This window comes from Cajanus cajan, chromosome 3 (genome assembly GCF_000230855.2).
Source record: "Cajanus cajan strain Asha chromosome 3, NIPB_CcT2T_4, whole genome shotgun sequence".
Lineage (NCBI taxonomy): Eukaryota > Viridiplantae > Streptophyta > Magnoliopsida > Fabales > Fabaceae > Cajanus > Cajanus cajan.
Window position 1 is genome coordinate 68,330,785 of NC_138519.1, and position 23,726 is coordinate 68,354,510.

General features: G+C 31.7%; 2 protein-coding genes across 3 annotated transcripts; both read right to left on the reverse strand.

Moving 5' to 3' along the window:
- Positions 1–1,158: 1,158 nt before the first annotated feature.
- On the reverse strand, positions 1,159–3,113 carry LOC109815595 (NAD(P)-binding Rossmann-fold superfamily protein). Of its 2 annotated transcripts, none has more exons than XM_020380351.3 (4): positions 2,946–3,113; positions 2,519–2,786; positions 1,817–2,005; positions 1,159–1,678 (listed from the first exon to the last, which is right to left on the reverse strand). In XM_020380351.3, the coding sequence occupies exons 1-4, from the start codon at positions 2,987–2,989 to the stop codon at positions 1,268–1,270; spliced, it is 912 nt and encodes a 303-aa protein (XP_020235940.1). In that variant the 5' UTR covers positions 2,990–3,113; the 3' UTR covers positions 1,159–1,267. The 2 variants fall into 2 exon arrangements, with proteins under 2 accessions (XP_020235940.1, XP_029130649.1); XM_029274816.2 differs by having other exon boundaries at positions 2,519–2,803; positions 2,946–3,049.
- An 11,110-nt stretch (positions 3,114–14,223) lies between these two features.
- LOC109815582 (cysteine synthase, chloroplastic/chromoplastic) lies at positions 14,224–21,726 on the reverse strand. The gene is made up of 10 exons (XM_020380337.3): positions 21,351–21,726; positions 21,167–21,276; positions 20,045–20,102; positions 18,941–19,204; positions 17,431–17,568; positions 17,162–17,213; positions 16,981–17,060; positions 15,900–15,959; positions 15,455–15,535; positions 14,224–14,625 (listed from the first exon to the last, which is right to left on the reverse strand). Exons 1-10 carry the CDS (start codon positions 21,552–21,554, stop codon positions 14,533–14,535), a joined length of 1,140 nt encoding a protein of 379 aa, XP_020235926.1. The 5' UTR covers positions 21,555–21,726; the 3' UTR covers positions 14,224–14,532.
- Positions 21,727–23,726: the final 2,000 nt, after the last annotated feature.

A 23,726-nucleotide genomic window follows, 5' to 3' on the forward strand; every position in this document is an offset into this window, starting at 1 on the left:
GCAATTTGTGTATATATATATAGTACTTATTCATATTTTTATTTAGAATTATATATATATATATATAAATTGATGTATACTATCAATTAAATGGGACATAACTGATAATTGACTAAAATAAAATAAAAATATCTTCAAATTAATTAACACAGTACCGAAATTTAACACTTAAATCAAATTAAAATAAAACTAGTATTAAAAAGAATTAAATAATTATAAACAGTAAAAACATACTTAATTAATGAGAATATCTCTCTCTTTTAATAGAAATGAGAATATCTCTTAAAAAGTGATTTTAACAATTTAAAATTATGATATAAGAATAAGAATATGATGAGGATATTTAACTCATTATTTTTTTTGTATGTAAAAAAGTTTGGGTGATGTGAGTTTCGAAAACTTGTCAAGGTTAAGACAATTATCAAATCCATTTTTTTTTAAATAGATTTATATATTTCTTACTAACTGGACCGTTAATTATATAATTCATTATTGATTAGAGTTCTTTTAACAATTGTCTTGAATTACCATTAAGGAGCACTATAAGCATTTTATTACCTAAGCATATAAATATTGAATGACGTCGTCCTTTTGTCTTTTTAATATAACTTTAGTGAACAATTAAATTTTATTTAGAGTTTAATGGCTATGCCTAAGTGCATATACCTAGTTTCTCTTTTATTTTAGATAAAAATGTTAAAAGGATCCAAACTCTACCAAGAAATTTTTAGCCATTTCCATGATATGCTTGATTAGTGCCGATTAATTAACCACGAGGAATACACAATTTACCTTGATACGTACTACTTTTTAGAGGAAACTCCTCACGAAATGGAATCGACTTGGTGCAACTCCATGTACACAAGTTTTTCTTTAATGCTACTATATATCCGCTTACAAGTCAAAAAAGAAAAAAGCAGTGTGTTACAATCGTAAACATTTAATAATTGATTAATCAACTAGTGATAATATAAAAAAATATATATAGTTGAAGTATATATACCTCCCGTTAAATATTTTCAAGAGAACTTTATCGTCATCACAATGATTCCATACCTTACTAAAGAAGGATTGTACGATTTGTATAAAATAGTTGAACTTATAGGTAGCTTGATTTTATATGATATCGTGTATGATTGAATACTAATTTAAAATCACTTTCAAAAAAGAATTTGTAATGCATAAATTAAAAACTTGCGAGTTATTTTTTTTTTTTCAACCTCATAGTATAGTATAGAATTGAATTAGTTTCCAAACACATTATTTATCATAATTTAGAAGCAACATTGATGAAGGTGGTGGTGTTTCGGAGGGAAAAAAACTTCCCGGTGGGCAAGAGATGCGGTGGCAGCAAGGCAAGGGTGGCGGCGACGGCGGCGGCGTGGTCGGCGGTGTGGGTGCCCTTTCCCTTAGTCATGGAGGTTTGAGTGAAACCAGGGCAAAAACAGTTCACACTCAATCCACTTCCTTCAAACGAGTATCTCTTGGCCAACACCCTCGAGTAAGCATTCAAAGCCAGCTTCGACACCGCGTAGTCCGTCCAATACGACGGCCAACCCCGCCTCTCCCACGTTCCGTTTCTCACATCTCCCAGGAACATCTCCACCACCCCCTCGATCTCTACCTCAGACAACTCCTCGCGTTCCAACACCTTTTTTATCTCTGCATTTCTTATCTTCTGCAATACATATAAAATATATTATAAGATGAGAATTGTTCTCCACTTATATCGAATTATATTTTTTTTTCTTATTTGTACTCTATGAGATTTCCTATATTTTAAAGAAAATAAATGAATAAAAGAAAAAAAATGTACATTTAGAGAGCCAAGCCTTGAGCTAACGTTGACAACACGGGTGACAGAAGAAGAGCAACGAAAGAGAGGAAAGAGAGCCTCAATCAGCAACTTGGGACCGTAGAAGTTTGTCTTCATCACGCTTTCCGCATGCTCCACCGAGTTCGAGTTTTCTTCCACCTCATTGTATGATACCCCCGCATTGTTCACCTGAGATAATTACAATCATTAATCATAGTCAATTTTTTTCATTAACTATAGTATTGACGTGAGCTATGAAATATTTAACTAAATTTTTGTTGAAACAATAAATGTACCTGAGAGAGTACACTAGTAATCTTTTTGTAATTTGAAGGTTGAACGAGAGTTTCAAGTAAATATTTCAGTGGAGGGAGGTACCTGTAAAAGGCACTCCAATACTCAAGTCAAGATAAGTGTGAGTGTCATTTACATGTACCTCCTCCATCAAAATATTTGCTCGAAATTCTCGTTCGACCTTCAAATTACAAAAAGATTACTAGTCTACCCTTTGATAGGTACGATAAGTATACACATAAGCATTTTTCTCCCAAAATGAACTTTCATATTCAAAGTCAAGATGTTAATCCTTGAAAACTTAGAAAGAGAAACAAACCGTTCATGATGGTCAAATTGATTCCAACTAATAAAAGCTTATGATAAAGAATCAATAAAAGTGATGGTGAAGATTGAATTAATACGTACAAGAATATCCAAGGTGGCTCCAAATTTGGCTTGGAAGGAGGATGCAAAGGCTGAGATAGAAAGTGGATCAGCAACATCGAGTAGTAGAAAGTGAACGTAAGGAGCAAGGCCTTGTTGTTTGAGAATCTCCATTGCAGCCTCCCCTCTTTGGCTATCTCTAGCAGTCAGCACCACACTCACTCCCAATTCCGCAAAACGCTTCACAAATGCAAACCCTATTCCCTTATTCCCTCCGGTCACCACCGCCACCGTCTCCTTCGACCACCACCTTCATTCATTCATCAACTACCCACGTAAGGAAGAAAACAACATATCACATGACACATACGATATATAAATTATTACATGGTCTAGAAAAATTATGGGTCTGTGTTTGAGACCCATAATTTTAAACCATATAATAATTTCTTTACACATACATGCTTACCTGGTTAGGCAGAGAGAAGAAGGAAGATACTGCTCAGGTTCCATGTGTGAGAGTGTGTCAATGAAAAAGAGACAACTAAGCTAGAATGATGGTAATATATATGTATATGGTGGGTGGCTATATATAAATATATATAGGGTAAGACGTTACATGCATTATTGGGATTTAAGGAAGCAATATATATAAATTGACTTGGCTTCGGCTTCGGCTTCGGACAGTGGCGGTGGCTATATATATATATATATATAACAAGGGAGAACCAACCTGAAAAAAATGCAATGCTATTATAAATTGCATTGCTAAGGGCTACGTCAGTTCATATAATTAAACTACTCAAATGAATTATTTGTTAAATGCATATTCTATATCTCACTTCACATTATACAAATCGCCTCCTCACGTATGATTAGGTCACCATATATACCAATTCTTTTTATTCAATTTAATTAGAATATACTTATGGTGTAAAACTTGTTTATACATTTATATTATATATATATATATATATAATATGATATATATTAATGTTATATAAGGTAACTTTATTGATTTTTATAACTATTTTTAATATAATTTCCAATTAGTATCATTCCTACGAAATATTCACCTACTTTATTAATAATTAATCTTTAATTAGTTTATTTGAGAGAATGCATAAAATTTAAAGTTATTTTTTATTTTAGTAAAAGAAATATTTTATTTTATAATACTTTGATGATATGTTGTATTAAAAATTAATAGAAGATGTTCATGGATAAAAACCAAAGTAATAAAAGATAACAAGGATATTTAATGTTACTAAAATAACAAAATGAGAAAGATTTTCTGAATAAAAAAAAAAAGCAATATTTTTTGTTACAATTTATTATATTTATATTAATATTATAACTATATATATATATATATTACCAATTTAACAAAATCTTATGTCAATACTTATTTATTTATACACAAGACAAAATCATCACAATTATTATATATATGCGTTATTAAAATAGATAATCATGATTATAAACGTGCAGTTTCTTAGACCCAAAAACACATTTGAGATTCTTTCTGCACAATATATCGTTTGTCTAACAATCTATATTTCCCCTCTTAATCTTCAGGTCTTCTCCTGTCCAAGATAATATGAATTGTTTAATTAGTCTTTGCATAGCTATCACACATAAAAGAGAATTTTATTATTATTTTTTGGATATAGAAAAATTAATTCCGCTGGAGTGGCACGAGAGAGAATTCTAACTCGATATTTTCTCATTGACTTTTCCTGGCAACATCATGCATGATCAATTGTAAATGTGTTTGTTTTTGTTTTTCTCCTTTTATACTCTCATACTTTTCTTCTCAAGAGAAGAATAAGAACCCCTATTCACCACTTTAGGAACAAATCTAGTCAAATTTATGTTGATTTATTATGTATATATATATAGTCAAATTTAATTAATTTATCAGATATAGAGTCCTAAAAATGTAGTTGTATTTCCTAATTCAAAGTATTGATCTCCCTTATAGAATACTTGTGATTTAAAAAAAAAATGAATAAGAATAATAATGTCTTTATATTCTGAGTAAATTAATTAATTAAACAATAGATAGAATTGAGATGAAATAAGGATTTGATTATAAATAATAAATAAATAACTAAATCCAACTTGTGCAGTTAAAATATATTCTCACTAATCATCATGTTTCAGAAATAAAAGTAATCTATTTATATATATATCAAACACAAGCTAATCATCCCTCCAAATAATATAATAATATGCGAATCACAAATTTCCAGGCAACTGACTTATCGTCTTTGATTTTTGACTTTCAATTTATCCATCGGATAGATATTGGCTTTTTACCAAAGTGGGGTCGTTGACCAAGTTATTTACATAAATGAGGCTGTTTTGAATTTATTTACGCCTTTGGGATTGTTTACAACGGTGTCGCTATGGCCCATAGCGACACCCATGCCACGTGGCTTTTTTTTTTTTTGGCGTACGGATGGCTGGAATGAGCCACAACAGTGTCGCTATGGGCTGGACCAACACAGTTTGTGAGCCAACAAAGCTGGTGTAGCCCATAGCGACACCATTTAAGAAAAAAAACGAAAAAAACTGAAATAATTTAAATGTAACCTTAAAATAATCAACTGAGTATACTTATTATATATTTATAAAAAAAATATTTATTTAAAAACATAATTTTAAAAAATAGATTTAATTATTTATCTAAGTGGCGCTGTGGCCTATAGCGACACAGAGTCGCTATGGCCCACAGCGCCACTAATTAATTTTTATTTTTTATTTTAGTTATTAACTTATTTTGTTTGGAAATTTGTTTAATTTATATTTAGTACTTAAATATTAATTTGTAATTATAAATTTTATTTTTCTATAATTTATATTGTTTTTGTATATATATTTTTGTCCTTTAAATAATTTTAAATAGGCGTTGTGGCCTACAGCGACTCTTAGTGTCGCTGTGGCCCACAGCGCCACTAATTAATTTTTTTTTTTTTTTAGTTATTAACTTATTTTGTTTGGAAATTTGTTTAATTTATATTTAGCACTTAAATATTAATTTGTAATTATAAATTTTATTTTTCTGTAATTTATATTGTTTTTGTATATATATTTTTGTCCTTTAAATAATTTTAAATAGGCGTTGTGGCCTACAGCAACTCTTAGTGTCGCTGTGGCCCACAGCGCCACTAATTAATTTTTATTTTATTTTTTTAGTTATTAAGTTATTTTGTTTGAAAATTTGTTTAATTTATATTTAGCACTTAAATATTAATTTTTAATTATAAAGTTTATTTTTCTGTAATTTATATTATTTTTGTATATATATTTTTGTCCTTTAAATAATTTTAAATAGGCGTTGTGGCCTACAGCGACTCTTAGTGTCGCTATGGCCTACAGCGACAATATCACTATATATACCCCCCCTAGCTACGTTTTTTTCACAGTTGAAATCATATACTTATTAGTTACGTTTTGGTTGATTTAAATCTCTGAGCTAGTTACGTTTGTTTCTGATTCGGTGAGTATAATTTTGTTTTTTTTAAGATATAAATTGTAGGTATTTGCACTAATTAATTTTTTTTGGTTGCAGATATTATGGATCAAATGATTGCTTATATTTACACTGGAAAGATGTATGAAGGTGCTGAAGGTGTAACATTTGATGGACCAAAAAAGGAATGTATATTAAACGAGGTATCACTTTGGATATATTAAAGAGAAGGATTCACAACAAATTTAATCTTAACTCAAATCAAGTGATATTATCTGTAAGTTACAGATTTTTAGTTTCACAAGGTGATAACAACATATATTCTTCATTGGAATTGAGTGACGATGATGATGTACAATGCATGATAGAAGCATTTCAGAGCCAGAATGTGATGCCAATAATGGAATTATATGCTGAAATAGGTATGCAAGAATCTTCTACTTTTTCATTAGAAAATTTGTCAATTCAACGATCACCTTTGATCACAAGAGATGAAGATGAAGATGACGATGAAGATGAAGACTATCATGTTTCATCATCATATGAAAGCATTGATGAATCGAATGAAGATGAAATTGATAATTGTGAACCATCTGATGATGAGGTGCAGCCGGATGTTCTTGTTAATAGTCCAATGGTTGAACCAATTTCAATGTATCCACCTACTGAAGGTAACATCGGAAAATTAAATTTGTCAATAATTTGTTATTTGTTTAAAATAAATTGTTGAAATTGATTTTATGGAAATTAATAAATTCATTATTATTAAAATAGGTGGAAGTCAATTTTGGGGTAATTTACCCCACTACACTAACATCAATTGGAATCATCCCGATGAAGAAGATATCCCAGGGATGGATGTCGGTAGTACTTGGTCAATTGGGCAAGATTTATATGTGGGGTTGGAGTTTGAGAATAAAGATGCAGTTAAAAATGCAGTCAAGCAAAATGCAATGAGAATGCATCAGAGTTTTTATGTGGTTGAGTCGAAAAAGACTAAGTGGGTTGTTAGATGTCCAAATGCACATGATGGATGTGGATGGTACATGAGAGCCATTGAGTCAAAGAGATCTGATAAGTGGACAGTGACTCAGTGGGGTGGACGTCATACGTGTTTGAACATGTCTTTGTCCCAAGATCATGCTAAGTTAGATTCTGAGTTAATTACAACATTCATACAAGGTAAGTTCTGCAAAGTTTATAGTTTATATTAATAATAATTTATGTTAGTGTTTACTAATATTTAATATGTAAGAATGGTTAACCAAGATCCATCAATCAAGATTAGCCTTATCCAAGAGAGAATAACATCTCAAACTGGGTTTAAAATATCTTATAGAAAGGCTTGGATGGCGAAACAAAAAGCAATTGTTAACGTTTTTGGAGATTGGGAAGAATCGTATGCTTATTTACCTCGATGGCTGCAATACATGAAAGAAATTGCTCCAGGGTCATTTTATGATATGTGTCATGATGAGTTTTTTGTTGGTTTAAAAAATTATTAAATAAATTGTTTTTTTTATCACTTTTTAATAATTAAAAATAAATATTTTTTTATATATGTGTCGCTTTAGGCTACAGCGACTTTATTGAAGCTGTTTAATACCGCTATGGGCTGTAGCGACACTATTAATATGGCTTTCATGGCTTTCCTGAAGTGTAAAAAAAGCCACGTGGCATGGGTGTCGCTATGGGCCATAGCACCGTTGTAAACAGCCCCAAAGACGTAAATAAATTCAAAACAACCTCATTTAGATAAATAACTTGGTCAACGACTCCACTTTGGTCAAAAAGCCGTAGATATTTTGTCAAAGTAAAATATGGAGGGAATTCTTAGTATTATATCAGGTTAGAATTGAACATTGAACGGATCCATCATCATTTAATAACATTCGTAAACTGATGTATTTAAAACGAAAAAAGTATCTTTCTAGCCTTAAGCTTCTAGATCCATTATACATCAGTTGACGACTTACTGGAAGTCTCTGTTTGAAGCTAAATGGGTACATTTCATTTTTTTCCTCACATTTTGTTTCATATTTGACTATTTTACATATGAAATAGTCTATTTGAAAAGAAAAATATCTGTACTATATACACGGTTTTTAATAAAAATTAATTATTATTTTTAATAATAGATATTTTATATCACATCATAATAATAAAATAAAATATTTTATTTGACTTTTGTTTTTAAAAAAATATTAGAATGAGATTTTTTTATATATTAATGAATAGAAATAAATAAATAAAATTACATGAAATCTAAACTAATTTCATGCAAAAATAAAATTTGGAAGACTCCTTCATTTAACAAACGTCAAGCTAAATTTGAATCTTCATCTGACTAATTCATAAATAGGGATGAAAATAAGTCAGATTTTAAATAAGAGTTTATGGCCTAGTCTCTTTAAAGTTTGATTTTGTCTAATCTGTTTAATAAAAAAATCAAGTTTAAACCTTCAAAAAAGTCTATTTATATAAAAAGATAAGTTTATACTTATAGAAAAGTCTATTAGGTCTGATAATATAATAAAAAAATTAATATATATTATTAAAAATATAAATAAATAAATTTTTAATATTTAAAATATTTTTTATACAATTTTTTATATTATAGATTTATAAGTTTACGAGTTGTGTATGAGTATACATCAATATATATGACTACGTATAAATTGTCCCTTCAACAGAAAATGATTAAATTTTTATCTTATATTTCTTTTAAATTTTAAATTTTAATAATATTGAGTAAACTATATTTTTAAAAATAATTTTTTTGATTTTTAAAAATTAAATTTATTAGTCTAATTCATATTAATAATTTAAATAAGTATTTAAATAGACTAATAGGTCAACACCAAAAAAAAATAGACTAATAGGTCAAACTAGACTTTAAAAAGGTCAGGTCAGGCTTATAAAAAAAGTTTATGATAGATAATAAGTTAAGCTTAGACTTTAATTTTGTAGAACAGACTCAGCCTATATATTCAAAACCTGACTTAGCATAGCATATTCCCATCCCTATCCATGAGCAACAACATTGTTCTCTGTAGTCATTGACGGATCCACGTAGAGTATAGTGGGGCACTTGCCCCCACTATTATTTGATACATACATATTTTTTTTTATTAAAAAATAATATATTTTAAAAAATAAAATTTATATTTTAATAAAATAAATATATATTTAAATTATAATATAAATTTATAGAAAATGTTTATTTATTTGATATTTGTCAAAAAAAATTAAAAAGTTTAATTATAATATATATATATATATATATATATTAATTCTCACATATATATAATGTAATATATTGAAAAAAGTTAATTTTTAAAAATAAAATTAATTTGTAGTATACATATTTATCTTTTGTGTTTTTTATTTATTGTATACGTTGATTAAAAAAATTAAAATAAAAAATATTGAAAGATTTATGTTCTATTTAGAATTTTTAATATAAAATATATTTTAAAATAAGTTATCATCTAAAAATTTATATTAGATATTAAAAATATGTTTATATCATAAATAAATTAAACTTGATTTTTATAAAGTTTAACATATTTATTTTTATGTTTTTATTAATGTTAAGTTATTATAAAGTAGGTCTTTGGGATTGTATTTCTAACCAAACATTTAAAAAATGTCTATGATAGATAAAAAAAGTCATATTTAGGATAGTAATTTTTTTTAAAAAATTAGGTTCAAACCTACTAAATTATAATATAATCTAGTTTGATCTAATTTATTTTTATTATTTAATTATAATCATAGATATAAAAGCTTGTAAAAATAATTATGATATATTTATATTTTTAAAAGTTATATGTAAAAATTTTAATATTATAAATATATAAATATAAAGTTTCTGGATCCGTCACTGTCGTAGGAATACTTTCGCAATACACCTATCAATCACGAGCCAAGAACTCTCTAGTATTGACAATAATATCTACATGCTTATGTCGTGAACAATCATACTATGGGTACTCACAAATGGTAGAGATGATAGTTACACAATCCAACTCACCAAGAAAAAATTTAAACCCTTTTTCCCAACATAAATACAATCCTACCTCCAAAGAAAAAAGTTTTGCATGTGAGGGGTCTCCTTCCAACGAGTTCTCAAATCTCCCTTTCCATCTACCAATAACATCTCTAACCACTCCACCAATTCTCATCATTCGAGAATTCTCTAGCCAACTTCCATCAATATTCAACTTGACAAAGGGATAATCTGGTGGACTCCATTTGTCATGTTACCACCAAAGAGACTTAAACCTCAAATAGAGTGCATTATATGATATATCTAATGTTATCTGTCTCACAACATAGTTCACAATCCATGACTGATCTATCTCCAAGACCATATGATTTCAAAAATGTCAAATCCACCATGTCCCAACTGCTAACCTCATTGCATCTGGATGTTAACCAAGTTCTTAAGCCACAATAGACAACTTGTAATAAAGATAATAGAGGAGGAATATTTCTTATCCACATTCAAATTTCTCTTAAATGAAGATAGTCATGCACAACATATAATATAGATTCCATTTCGTGTGAACATCTCATGCAAGCTCCACTTGAAGCTAAATTACTCCGCAGTCTAACCTCATTAATTGGAAGGGCATTATGCAAACCCTGTCAAAGAAAGATCTTCATCTTCTCTAGTAAGACAACTTCCAAAGACGTTTCCAGTCTGAAGTTTTTGCACCATGTCCCTATGTGCATAATGATTGGAATCTCATTGTTGCGGTATAGCTAGGTGATGGGTCACCCATCCAATTAAATGTGTCAATTCCTGTTGGATTCATAGGTATATGCAACTATAAAATGCAATCAGTCACTTCCTAAGGGAGTAATGTGTACAAGTTGTTCAAGTTCCAAGAACCCTCACATTAGAATTTTGCAACTTTAATCTCAGAATAATTAATGTGTACATAAGGAACCAATATCTCAACCAATCTTCATACCAAAAAGAGAAACTTCCTAAACCAAGACAAGAAGCAAAGTCATCCTTAAGAAATGTAATGTTTTAAGAATGTTTGTCCAGACATAGGATTGTTCGTGTTCTACCCTAGCCAACTCCGAGTGACCTCTCAAATATTTATCCCATAGGACCTGCACCCAAGGCTTATGTGGTGGACCCAACAGCTCCCAGATCAATTTACCAAGAAGGGTTATGTTCACCAGTCATGGTTCTCGTATGTTTAATCTACCATGCTCAAGCAATTGAGTGATCGTAAACCATCCCACCAAAGATCAAAATCGAGAGTTGTAATCTTTCATCCATAATATTGACTGGCACACTTTTTTAATAATGTTACAGATACCTTATAGGAACCACTAACATTGCATACCATAAATAGGAATCAAGTTTGATGTGGACTTGATGAGGCATAACTTTCCAACTTTGTTCAATAACCTTCCTTTCTAGTTGGCTAATCTCTCATTCACACAATCAATGACATGCTGAAAATCCTGCAACGTAATCCTTTCCTGAATCATTAGCATACCCAAATAGATTTTTTTATGAAAATAATTAATCAAAACAAAATCAATGATATTTCGTACTAATAATATGGTTAAAAAAATAAATTTTATATAACTTTTGAGTTAAAAATTTACATTAAATTTTGTCCTAAACTTTTGAAATAAATTAAAATTTTTCAAACATAAATCACTTCATTTAAAATTTAATTTAAAAAAAAAACTAATTTCACAAAATTAAGACAAACCAAATTAGAATCAAATTTACAAATATTTATCCAGACATACCAACAATATTTTACATTAACCATGTTCATGTGTTTCACAAGATCATATTTACACGTTATTATTTAAAAATACTCGTTCATATGTGTATATAATAATGTTGATTAAAAAACACGAAAGAGATAAGAATCTTTAGGTGGAATGTGGTGGCGCAGAATCGTTCATACAGGAAACCAATTTGAAATTTTGAATGAAGGTAACCACGAGAGATATACAGAATTTCTTCACATGGACCTTTAACGTATTTCATAAATTATTGGCCATTGCTAATTTATATAACTGTGTGATGTGAAAGGGACTAAGGTTTAGGTTGAACTTTTCTCACAAAAAAACTACAATATAGCCTTTTGACTAATCTTACATGACTGCATCACTGTCACGTCACCACAGCCATCGTCCAGAAAGAAACAAGAGAGTGTATGAAACATGAATGTCATAAATTATGTAGAGGGGGCGTCATGAAAGAGCGTAACCAAAAAAATAATAAAATAAAATAAATAAAATAATAATAATAGGGTGTGATCAATGAGTCTATTAACTTAAAATTACTGAGGATGTCATGTGATGAAAAGAGTTTGCCAATTGCCAACTTTAAAAACGAATTAATTGCAAACTCATTTTCAAAATTTTCTTTATATTTTTGTGTCTCCTAATTTTAAATGAAAACCCTTTTTTTCTAAAAGGTGTATTGATAACCTAATTGATTATGTTTTCATACAACATGTTACCTTTTTAACAGAAAATAAAACTAGGTTGATGGTCCCCTCAACCCGTGCACCAAGTTTATGCGTTGCATTGTTGGAATGCATGGAGCATAGTGGGCTACCTTTCCTATTGATCAATTCCTTTGTTTGAGTGCAAGAATTACATAATCCACATCACAGTGCATGACCTCAGATAAATTCACCACAAAATCAACGATGATTTTTTGACATCTTAATTCTAATATTTTTCATATAGTTTTCATTATTTTTTATTTTACTTTTCATATGTCATTTGTTATATACTATCAAGTAGATGGATCAACTGACACCTACTTCTTTCAACTTAATTAGTAATTTTAAAGTCGAATCTTGAATAAGATGATACTGTGTGCACAAAGTTTTTTCCTTTTTTGTCACTTGCCATATTTTATGACTTCTCTTTTTATGTCTTGGCTCACTCTTTCCTCTCCAAGTCTATACAGCCAGTGGGAATGGAAACATCATTTTTCTTATAAAATGTGCAATGCCCTCTACAGTATGAACAGATTAATTAGGCGAAGTTCACTTTTCCTCTTCTTTTCATGTCCATGCCCTTTACCTAACTACTAGCTTCTAGCTATAATGTGGTCCTCAGATTCGCTTCCACTGGCGATCATATTCTTCAGTTTATAAAGTGCACAGGAATAAAAAGTCACCCTACCTTTTTGAGCTTTGGGGCATGTGACTTATATTTTAGAAAGAAAAAAAATGGTGAGAACACTTTTGTCTCTAAGTTCATAGCCATTCAATTCTTATATAAGAATTGATCTCAAGGAAGTGGAGTGAATAAAATGTGCAAATATCAAAGCCCTTTCTTTATAAAAAAAAAAATGCCAATGTCTTATATTTTACTGTGCTGTGAACCAATATGAAGTCCACTGTGACTGCTGCGCCAACCAAACACAAACTAGTTCTTTTGTTTTTTTATAGGCAAAGATATATATATTAAAAGTGAATTCATTTGTTCTAAAGTGAACGACTCACTTTAAAGAAAAAAGTAATTAATGTCATTGATAAAATATATATATATATAAAATAATAATAAAAAATCAGTAGTAAATATTATGTACACATGCATGACAAATCTTTCATATTTTTGAAATATTAACAGTTAATTTTTTCATCGATGACCGAAATTATTTAATTTACTTTTGCTCATTTGTAAGAATGAAATCCACCAAAGTATATTCTAACCCACATACAAATTGCTTCATGATATTTTAGTTTTTTAAAGTTCAAAGAGATTTTTGACGATAGAGTTTGATCAACTGTAGAGGGCTTCATTTGTAACAACACATCAACTCAATTAATGATCACGGCAACATTAGTTTTAGTTGTAGTGTAGCTTGGCAAAAACCCCGCAGACATCAATTTATCAATTTATTATACACAAACATGCTATATTATAATATTTCCTCTTTATTTACTTTATATTCTTCCCTTCAATCTCTCCCAAAGTTGCACATGAACTAATAAATTTTAACTGAATCTTGTGCATTTCTCTCTTCTCACAACATAGTGCAAGGGTTGAAAGGATCCTTGGATCCAGGTCTATGTTTTAATTTGCTGGTTCCACGCTGCACTCTGCACTATCATATTTGTCACAGCTAGAAAATGACAATTCATTCTTCACTTTTCCCGGTTTCATATTCTTTTAATTTATTTAGACTTGGTGAATTTGTTTTACTGCTAAAGATAGACGAGAGCAAGAGTCTGAAGGAGAGGGGGTGCACAAAATGCAATAGATAAACTGTTTCAACAATTATTTTTGAACAAAAATAGGACAGAAATTCGTTACGCTGTCAGATATAAACAACAGTGCCAGTAATTCCTACATCTATAAGTTTTACCCCAAAGAGAGAAGAAAAAACTTATTCAATCAAGGCCCATTAATCTGTGCTTTAAGTCAAATTAATGACCTGTACAGAGTTATCTAATTTTAAGTGTCAAAAATAAAAAACACGGACATAACATGGACATGTCGCACTGTCATGCCTTACGTACAGATACTCGTAGAGAATAAGTATGAAACATTAACAAGCAAAGTTGTTTCATGGCTCAGGTTGCATTTTCTCACATTCTTCCCGAATTTGCTGGAAAAGAACAGTAGACAAATATCTTTCACCAAAGCTTGGGAAGACAACCTGCAAGAAACAAATATTATGCACATTAAAATGTGAAGTGTAATTTAATACTGATATTTTGAAATTATATGACGGTTTAAGTACAAAAAACGATGAAGTTGGCAGAAAACAAACAACATATGACAACACCAAAGCAAACAGGAAAAATAATATTGCAGGATGTGAAATGATACTTTTTCTGTCTACATGCCAAAGACCCCTCGCGAAAAAGGAGAATAAAAATTTGCTTTAAATTATACAATTCAGGCTAGTTGTGCCTAGCAGAAATGAAAGGAAAGAGAGAAGAAACTTAGCCCACAATAATAGCAGGGAAAAAGCACATAATACAGAATGCAAAGCATTTCCAGCCTTCTGAGCTTGAAAACTAGGTGGATTCACGCTAAACACTATAGACAAATCCAGCTAAGTTTTTAGTCCATCCTTCCAGGTCCTTAACACCAACTCACCAATCAGAAAAGACGAGCAAATAGGAAATGATAAACACGTATAAGCTAAATGGATGAAAATCAGCAGTGTGCTACAATACAAGCAACTGGATACATAAATAACATCACAAACCAAATAAAACATAGTCTGCACACTTGTCCTTCAGAACCTAAATCTAGACCTTGCTTCAAAGGTCAGACAGTTAAGAGAAAAAAACAAAATATGCTTAACAAAATATGATCAGATTGGCAGAATGTGCCATAATGCATAACATATTTCATCTGTATGATGCTTTTCAGCTTGCTTTTGTAAATTCAGCAAAGATCCTTCCCATTCCATATGGATTAAATTCCTTGTACAATTATTATGTATTGATTTTTATCTTTTCAGGAAATATACATACCGCAATAAGCTTTCCTGCATTCTCTGGCCTCTTTCCAACCTTCAATGCAGCTGCGGCAGCAGCTCCTGAAGAAATCCCCACCTGTCCAATTGAAGTTAGCAGGTAAGAGGCAAAGTATAAAGCCAACATATTCGAACTCTTCTTTGGTGTCAGACTTGAGATGTCACAAGATTTGAAGAAAATAACTCCAAACATGCAAGATAAATAACACAATTTCTTATGCCTTCATAATAGGGTGTCGGAAGAATCATTCAACTATTCAAGAACATGACTAAGTCTATTTAATATAGTGCGGGTGCTAAATGCCACTATTTTGTGCATGATTGTTTTAAGCAACCCAGGCATGTCGTATGCAACTGTGTAAGTGCACAAGATATGCACACCAGAATACATTAAGAAACTCAAATCACGCATACAGTTGAAAAGATGAGCATAAAAAACTAACCAGCAAGCCTTCCTGGAGTGCTACTTGCTTAGCAGTTTCAACTGCTTCATCACTTGATATCTGCTCAATTCACAAAAGAGGAGATTAATTATAATAAGACCAAGAAAATCATTACATTCAGCATTTATCCAGGTCAGATGGTCCCCATATCACATGCATAAAAATCAGTCCAACTGAACACAGCTTTAGATGTGGAAATACTGGTCCTGAATTGAGAAAGAAAATCAATCACCAGAATTTTGAAACAAGAAATCAGTGTATTAATAAATGATCATTATTGGCCAGTACAGTAAGCAAATGCTAGGCAAATATAAAAATCAAATGTCAACACCAATTTTGCATAATTCATTCCAGTCCATGAAAGATATTCTCAATTCTCTAATATGTGCAACCTATAGTGGTGCACCACACTGCAAACCAAATATAAATATCAGCAAAGCTTGCCATGAAACGGTTGACGAATGGGATCATTAAAATTCAGGAATAGATGACAATTAATACATGTGAATAATTCAACTAACTAGTACAAGTATGCATGCAAGACAATCAGAAGGAAACATACAAGATACCATCAAACTACAGGGAAATAGACATGGCAAAATTGGGAAGTAAGAATACACTTTTCATTTCATTTATTTGACAAGGATTATAACCTCCGACTATGATCATATCATGATACAGTTCAAGCAAATACAAGCATAGGAAATAAAAAATGTCAAGGCACTGCTAATAGCTACTTGCCCTAGATGAGGCGCATTGAGATATAGCAATGATGTTTTCATTCAAGGCTAACATCAATATGCAATTAATAAGAGGAAGAATATCACATGTCACTCAATATATTCAGAAATGGTCGGTAGACAAGGAGCATTTATCGTGATAATAATACTTACATGTTGGCCAGAAGAAACCCATAAAACAGAATCAAGCAGAATGATTCAAATTTAAATACTACAAGTTCAAGTAATTGCTTTTGGAAATAATTAGTAACAAACTTTTAAAACACCCCGTTTAGGAAACAACAAAACACATTGGATTATAACATCAATAGAAAAGACAACAGGAAAGCATAAGAACTGACCGCTATGACTTCATCAAGCACATCTTGATCCAAATTCCTGGGCACAAAACCAGCCCCAATACCCTGAATTTTGTGAGGTCCTGTGGTTTAGCAGGAAAAAAATAAAAAAGATACAACTTAGAGAAAACTAGAATTAAAATACTTGATTTGGAATGTGTAGAAACTTGTTCTGTTTTTGTACCTGGCTTTCCACCTGTAAGTATGTTGCTTTCCAGAGGCTCGACACCAATAATCTGATACATAATGAAAAAATGCTTAAAGGAACCCAACAAAGTAAAAAGCTTAAAAGAAATTATGCTTCAAATGATGAGACATGACCACAAGTATATGGAGTACGTAAATACATTTACACTTGCCCAAAGTATTTTATGGACCAATCTTTTCCAACATTATATTGATTGATATTATTAGAAAAATTTGGGTTTGGCTATGCCATTGAGAAAGATTTACCTGTATTTTTGGATTTTGTTGTCTTAGGAATTGGCCAGCTCCAGAAATAGTTCCACCAGTTCCAATTCCTGCAACTAAAATATCTACCTTTCCTCTCGTATCTTCCCATATCTCTGGGCCAGTCGTCTCAAAATGTACCTGTATAGTTGAATCCAACTTCATATATCAGATCATAGGGCCCACCATGCTTTCTATTTGTGACATTTCGATCAACTTGAATTTAACTAAATGCATAGGGGACAAACAATATTGGCTCACAATTTGAACATTTTCCCAAGCCTTTATATAGCAATTTTAGAAGATAGTGCCAAAGCAGCCAAAATTTCAAAAATTGTTAAACTGGCTGCATGACTTAGTTTATCCTTGGAACCGTGTAACTAACTTTAATCTTGTGTGTGTGTCCCATGTGTCATGATGAAGTGTTGCTGAAAGCCCAAAACAGAATGCATTGAGGGAGAGAAAGTATACAGAAAAGGAAGATCATGAATCATCTTAGAGCTATATAGGACACAACAACAGGAAATCAGAAAGAAAGAGAACAAATCAGATGAAAAGAACCAAGCAGTTCCTTTGCATATGATATTAGAGAAGAAACTCCTCTAAAAGACCACAGGCAGAAAAGACAGAAGATAAGATTAAAAATTAAAAAAAAACAATTTCATCTCATCTTTTATCACAAGTAATATCATCAAATCAATAGTAAAAAGAATAGTTGACAGATTACTAGTTTGTAAAACCAAGTGAAGAAGTGTTTGAAATTATGCTTTTTTCCAATGTTAAAAGTGCATGTGAAAGTAATTTGAAACAGTTTATTGTGAAAAACATTACCAAGATCATCCCTTTGGAGAAAGTAACCCAGGATGGGTCTGATGAACTACTGACTGCTGCCAACTAGGGTTATAAGGTTAGGTCATTCATTTTGAAAAACAGTTCCTACTAGATTTAACCCTAACAACATTGACAAAATACTTGTTGCTGTCAGCTAGAGTTCTAAAGTTAGGTCATTCATTTTGAGAACAGTTCTTACAAAAATCAACAATAACAAGATGTTGCAGGCTTGCAGCTGCACAAACTAAACACTGTCATATCTCCAGAAAGGTGTATGTCTGTGTGATGGGATACGACACTTCATAATTGGCTAGTCTTACTAATACATTATCCAGCTGTTAGATACAGAAGGGCTTGGAGTTTGGAGTAGGCTCATTGGTATGTCTGGGAAAACCTGGTTATGCTCTCAAAGTCACAGCTATGAGCATTTTCTTTTAATTAAGTTCACTAGCTTGATAAGAAAATGGAGGAATGATGACCAAGTGAGGTGGTAATGGGATGTAAATGTTGTTTGGTGCCCTAATCTGGAGCAAAATGAATTTATCTTTAAGGGAAAATTTACATTTGTATTTCTATTAACCTATATTTTGTGACTACACCACTATGGTGCACCCTGCATGGGTTCCATTTCCAAGAACATAGGATTCATGTCTTAAACACAGAAAAAGCTGTTATCATTTACCTTAGGATTTGAGGGATTGTCAAATTGTTGAAGCATGTATGCATTGGGGGTATTTTTTAAAATTTCTTCAGCTTTTTGAACAGCTCCATTTACACCCTTTGCTGCATCAGTCAAAACAAGCTCAGCCCCAAATGCTTTCAAAAGAACTCGTCTTTCTAAACTCATTGAAGCAGGCATTGTCAAAATGAGCTTATATCCTCTTGAAGCTGCAATAAAAGCAAGACCAATTCCTGTGTTCCCGCTGGTAGGTTCCACCAATATAGTCTGAAATGCATGTGAGAAACAAGTTAACTCAGAATGACAAAAATTTTAAGCAAAATTGAATTTAGTTGGCCACAGCTAATATGAAATAAAGTAAATCACAAAAAACTTTAACTAGCCCCTATGAAGACCACAGTGTGCGTTTCCAAAAGACTCGTATGATGCACCCACATAGATGCAGCATAAAGGTAAAGGAAACAATACTGCTTCATTGCACCCCAAAGCAAAAAGTTTGACTTGCCAACTGTCCCGAGTAAGTTATAGTTTCTAGAATTGTCAAAACCAATAAATATCCCAGTAAAAGTTGTGTAACATGTCATATTGATCACAGAAAAGTTTATAATAAACACATAACCCACTTAGAGCATGTTTGGGAAAGACTAATTCCCACCATTTCATCTGGTTTTTAGAAGGAAAAAAGTTGTTTGCAAAAGAAAGCTATATGTTTGGCACAACAGCTGAAATTTGTAAACAAAGTTTTTTTTTTCTTAAATAAGTTGTTTTCTTGCATCTGAAAATTTAAAGCTGATGATTATTTTTCAAGAGCTTTTTTTCTTCTAAAGTTGATTTACTACATAAAAGCTGGTTTTTTTGTTGTATCCAAACGAAATTAAATATCTCAAAATTGTTTTAAGAAAACTTACCCAAACAAAAAATTCATTTTGTTGCGTCCATAATGATCAACCATAAAACCATTTGATACAAACTAGCAAATGCCAAGCATGGGAAGAATAAGTTGTTTAAGTGGTCAGCATTAGCCATGGTGGACAAGCAGCAAGAATTATAGGGAAATCACATATTACACATACTATGACATTGACGTTTGCTTTCTATCATTTTTACCTTCCCAGGTGTTATAGCTCCTCTCTGCTCAGCATCATTTATCATGCTAAAACCTATCCTGCATGATGAAAAATTTGAAGCATTAAAGAAAAAAAAAATACTAAAGACAGAATGAACCTCCAATATGCAAATTAATGTGGCCAGAATGTCAAATAACTAATGCAGGCTCATAGAAATTCCATCAGCAGCCTCATATGTGAAATTTTGAGTTTATACCTAACAATAACTGAAATTATCACCAAATAGTAGATACGTAACCAAGTGTTTATACTTGTGTCATATAAAGAGTATGAGGAACATCCACATTAATATCTAATACTAGTGTAAAGCTATCCTTGTCAACCTAACAAATAACAAGAGAAACAATAAAGAAAAAAACAGCCAAGAAATCAATAACAAAATCAGACAAGCTGTTTTTGTCATCTGAAACTTTTAGGGCTTGTATGGTTTAAGGAAATATTTTGTTTTCATTTTCTATGCTCACTAATAATTACAAGAGAAATGCCAGCAGTACATTCTTTAGTATTTGTTCATCTTGCAAAAAGGAAAAAGGGGCAAAAAATATCAATTTTATTACCTCATGTATAGGTCACATTTCAAAGAGTGCATTCCAGTCACAAAAAAACAACACATTGTTCTCACTTTATTTCATGTTTTTAAAACATGATTTTAATTTTTTGTTTTAACACCCTTTTGCTCCTTATAGTTTCATAAACTTTACTTCTTAATCTTTATAATTAAAAAAATCCATTTTAGTCCCCATACACACCATTTTTGTTTTCTTTTAGCAGTCCCTATAATTTTATGAACTTTATCTTTTATTCCATATAATAGTAGACGACGAGGACTAAAAGAAAACCAAAACAGTATGCATAAAAACTAAAATAGGACATTTCTAACCACAAAGACCAAGGTAAAGTTCATGAGAACTCAATTCGAAACCATGATTAATTCGAAAACACCGGTTTATCTTAATTTATACACAAGGTTAATCTAAAATATTTTTCCACAGCCATTGACTAGAAATTTATCTTGAAACCACATCATAATTAACAAATAGGATGACACGATAATACAAGATCTGGCAAGTTGAAGAAGCAACGAGTGAAGTCCTCTCCTAACCTATCCTTGACGCTACAACACGGCTCCATAATCTCAAGCTTGGCGGCAATATTGGCGACAGAGCCCTTGACGATGGTGTTGAGGTAAACCATTGGCGTCTTCCCTATGAGCTGCGGCGCCACGTCAGCGGCGAAGAAAATTGAGAATCGAAATCGCGAGAATCGGAGAGTTCGGGGACACTGACCTGGGTAACGTCTTCAGCAATGTTGAGACCCTCGACTTGGGTTTGGGGCTTGACGGAGACGGCTTTGCAGACGACGGGCGAAGGCCAGGAGAGTCTGGTGTTGGGCGGTCGGAGAGATGAGGTGGCGGCGGCGGCGGTGAAGTGGCGGCGAGTGGGAGAGCGCGAGGAGCAGGTGAAGGAGTTGATTAGGGAAGCGGAAGCCATTGGTTGTGTTGAGTGAGTGAATGCAGAATTAGAGGCAGTGAGGGATTATGGCTCCACGATTGTGGATTGAAAAATGGAGAATGGGTCGCTTAGAAGTGTCAGTGTCTATTGGCTGGTGGCACTAATAGATGACAAAAATGACGGGAACAAACCAACCATTACGAACCTACGCAACTTTCTAACGCGCTGCTGATTTTATCATTGTCTTGGTCTTGTTCTTTACTGTCACACTCTTTGTGTGAAGGAGAATAAATGAGTTATTTTTATTTTTAAAACACTTAATTCATTAAAATAAATAAAATTAGTTAAATTAGTTAATTATAATTAATAATATTATAATTTAAGATTTTATTTTTATTTTTATTTTTGAGAGAATTTTTAAGATATTCATAGAGATAAATAGTATAAATAATAATTATACTTAATGACATTATTGAGAGCTAGGAATAATCTTTTCATGATTTATAGTGTTAGTTGTCTAAGAAATAGACTCTCGTGAAAAATGAGTAGATAACTCATTAATAGACCCATGATAAATTAAGGGTAATAAAAAAAATATCAATTAATACATTTAAAGTAGACCTATATTTCAACCCCAAGCGTGTGGTTCAGCGGTAGGGGTTGATCCACGTTTAAGCAAGGTCAGGGGTTCAAATTTTGTCTTGTATATGCAGTCGCGTTAAATCTTAGAGCCAGTTATCTCACCCTTTGAGGTGTCTCCAACGTAGCGAAGAGATTAGTCACCACTATCGGTGGTGGATACTCCAGGGACGAATCAAAAAAAAAAACAAAACAAAAAGTAGACCTATATTTCTTATAATCAGAAACAACATAAGAGTCTCATAACTCATTTATTGTATACAAATTATAATCATTTTTATTTTCAAAATATCTCGTTGACTTTTTATTTCCAAAGGATCTTGCTCACTTTTTTATTTGTATTGTATTATTTTTTTGGCTAAAACCCTAATTTGATCTCTTATAATATTTTAAAGTTTTAATTTAGTTACTTTAATTTTTGGATTTAATTTAGGCCCACCTATAAAAAATGCTTGCAATGTTTGCCTTCCGCCTAAATTTCTCACACACTGTTAAGGAGTATCCATGTGGAAAACAATTAATTTTGTGATTATTTAGGTTATTTCCAACGTGGATTTCCAACATGGATTAACTCCTTCCTTTCCCAAATTTACGACAAAAGAAGTGTTGTTTTTAGGGCTTGGGAGAAGAAGAAGCCAAGTTCGTTCACCGTGAGTCACGAGAGAGAAGTGTTGTTGTTGTTATTAGGTCTTGGAAGAAGAAAAAGTCGCGTTCGTTCGTGATTGATGTGAAAAATAAGAAGTCATGTCTGGGTCGTGTTCAAATCGGGTAAGTGTTGAGTTTAGGGTTTTTTGGTTTTGTGTTTGACTAAATGGTCTTATTAGGGTGAGTATGGGACTAGGGCCGAGAGTGGGCCTAGGGTACGAGTTGCATTTTGATATTTATTGGATAGATTTTGCTTTTTGTGTGGTCCCAAACAATGGTTTCCTGACATTTTGTGGTGTGTTTTGGTTATTGTGTGAACCTTTGATGCTATTGTGTGGCCCCAAAGAATGCATGATACACTTTGTCGATTAAATAAAGTAAAAAAAAAATGGTGTTGCGTGTTGTGCATATATTGGCCCCCCACTGACTTGTACATTGTTGACCAACGTATACATGCATATGTTGGCCCTTTGATACAGTGATATGCTGATCCTAATTTATTTGCATATGCTGGCCTACTAATCTTCATTCTTTTTACTATGTTGGCCCACTGGTGTGTTGGTTGTTATGTATGCATATATTATAAATGTGTTATGAATATTTAATTGTTTCTATTAATTAGTTATGTTTGTATTAATTTTTAATTAATTATTTTTCTATAATTGTAAATATACATTACAATAGGTTAATATTAAAATATGTGTGTTTTGGATTTTTATAAGAGTTGCTTGATATGGATGCATATTTTGAGGTAGTTGTCCATCATGGGGGGAAGTTTGTGAATAAAGGGAAGTTAGATCATATGGGTCATGATTTCACATGGTCCTGTCAGCCCACCCAACCCTCACAGCCCATTCAGCAAGCCCAACTATCTCACCCCATCTAGCAAGCCCAACCATCCTCAAGATCTCAAGTAGGCAACCATCT

Bases quoted from the DNA above. Each gene is read 5' to 3' on its own strand.
- LOC109815595 (XM_020380351.3), bottom strand. From the start codon at position 2,989: ATGGAACCTGAGCAGTATCTTCCTTCTTCTCTCTGCCTAACCAG. The intron at 2,787-2,945 runs GTAAGCATGTAT...GAATGAATGAAG, and splicing joins TCTTCTCTCTGCCTAACCAG to GTGGTGGTCGAAGGAGACGG. The intron at 1,679-1,816 runs GTACATTTTTTT...TATGTATTGCAG, and splicing joins CAAGGCTTGGCTCTCTAAAT to AAGATAAGAAATGCAGAGAT.
- LOC109815582 (XM_020380337.3), bottom strand. From the start codon at position 21,554: ATGGCTTCCGCTTCCCTAATCAACTCCTTCACCTGCTCCTCGCGCTCT. The intron at 19,205-20,044 runs GTAAAAATGATA...CATGCATTTCAG, and splicing joins GAGCTATAACACCTGGGAAG to ACTATATTGGTGGAACCTAC. The intron at 15,536-15,899 runs GTTAGTTTTTTA...TCAATTGGACAG, and splicing joins CACTCCAGGAAGGCTTGCTG to GTGGGGATTTCTTCAGGAGC.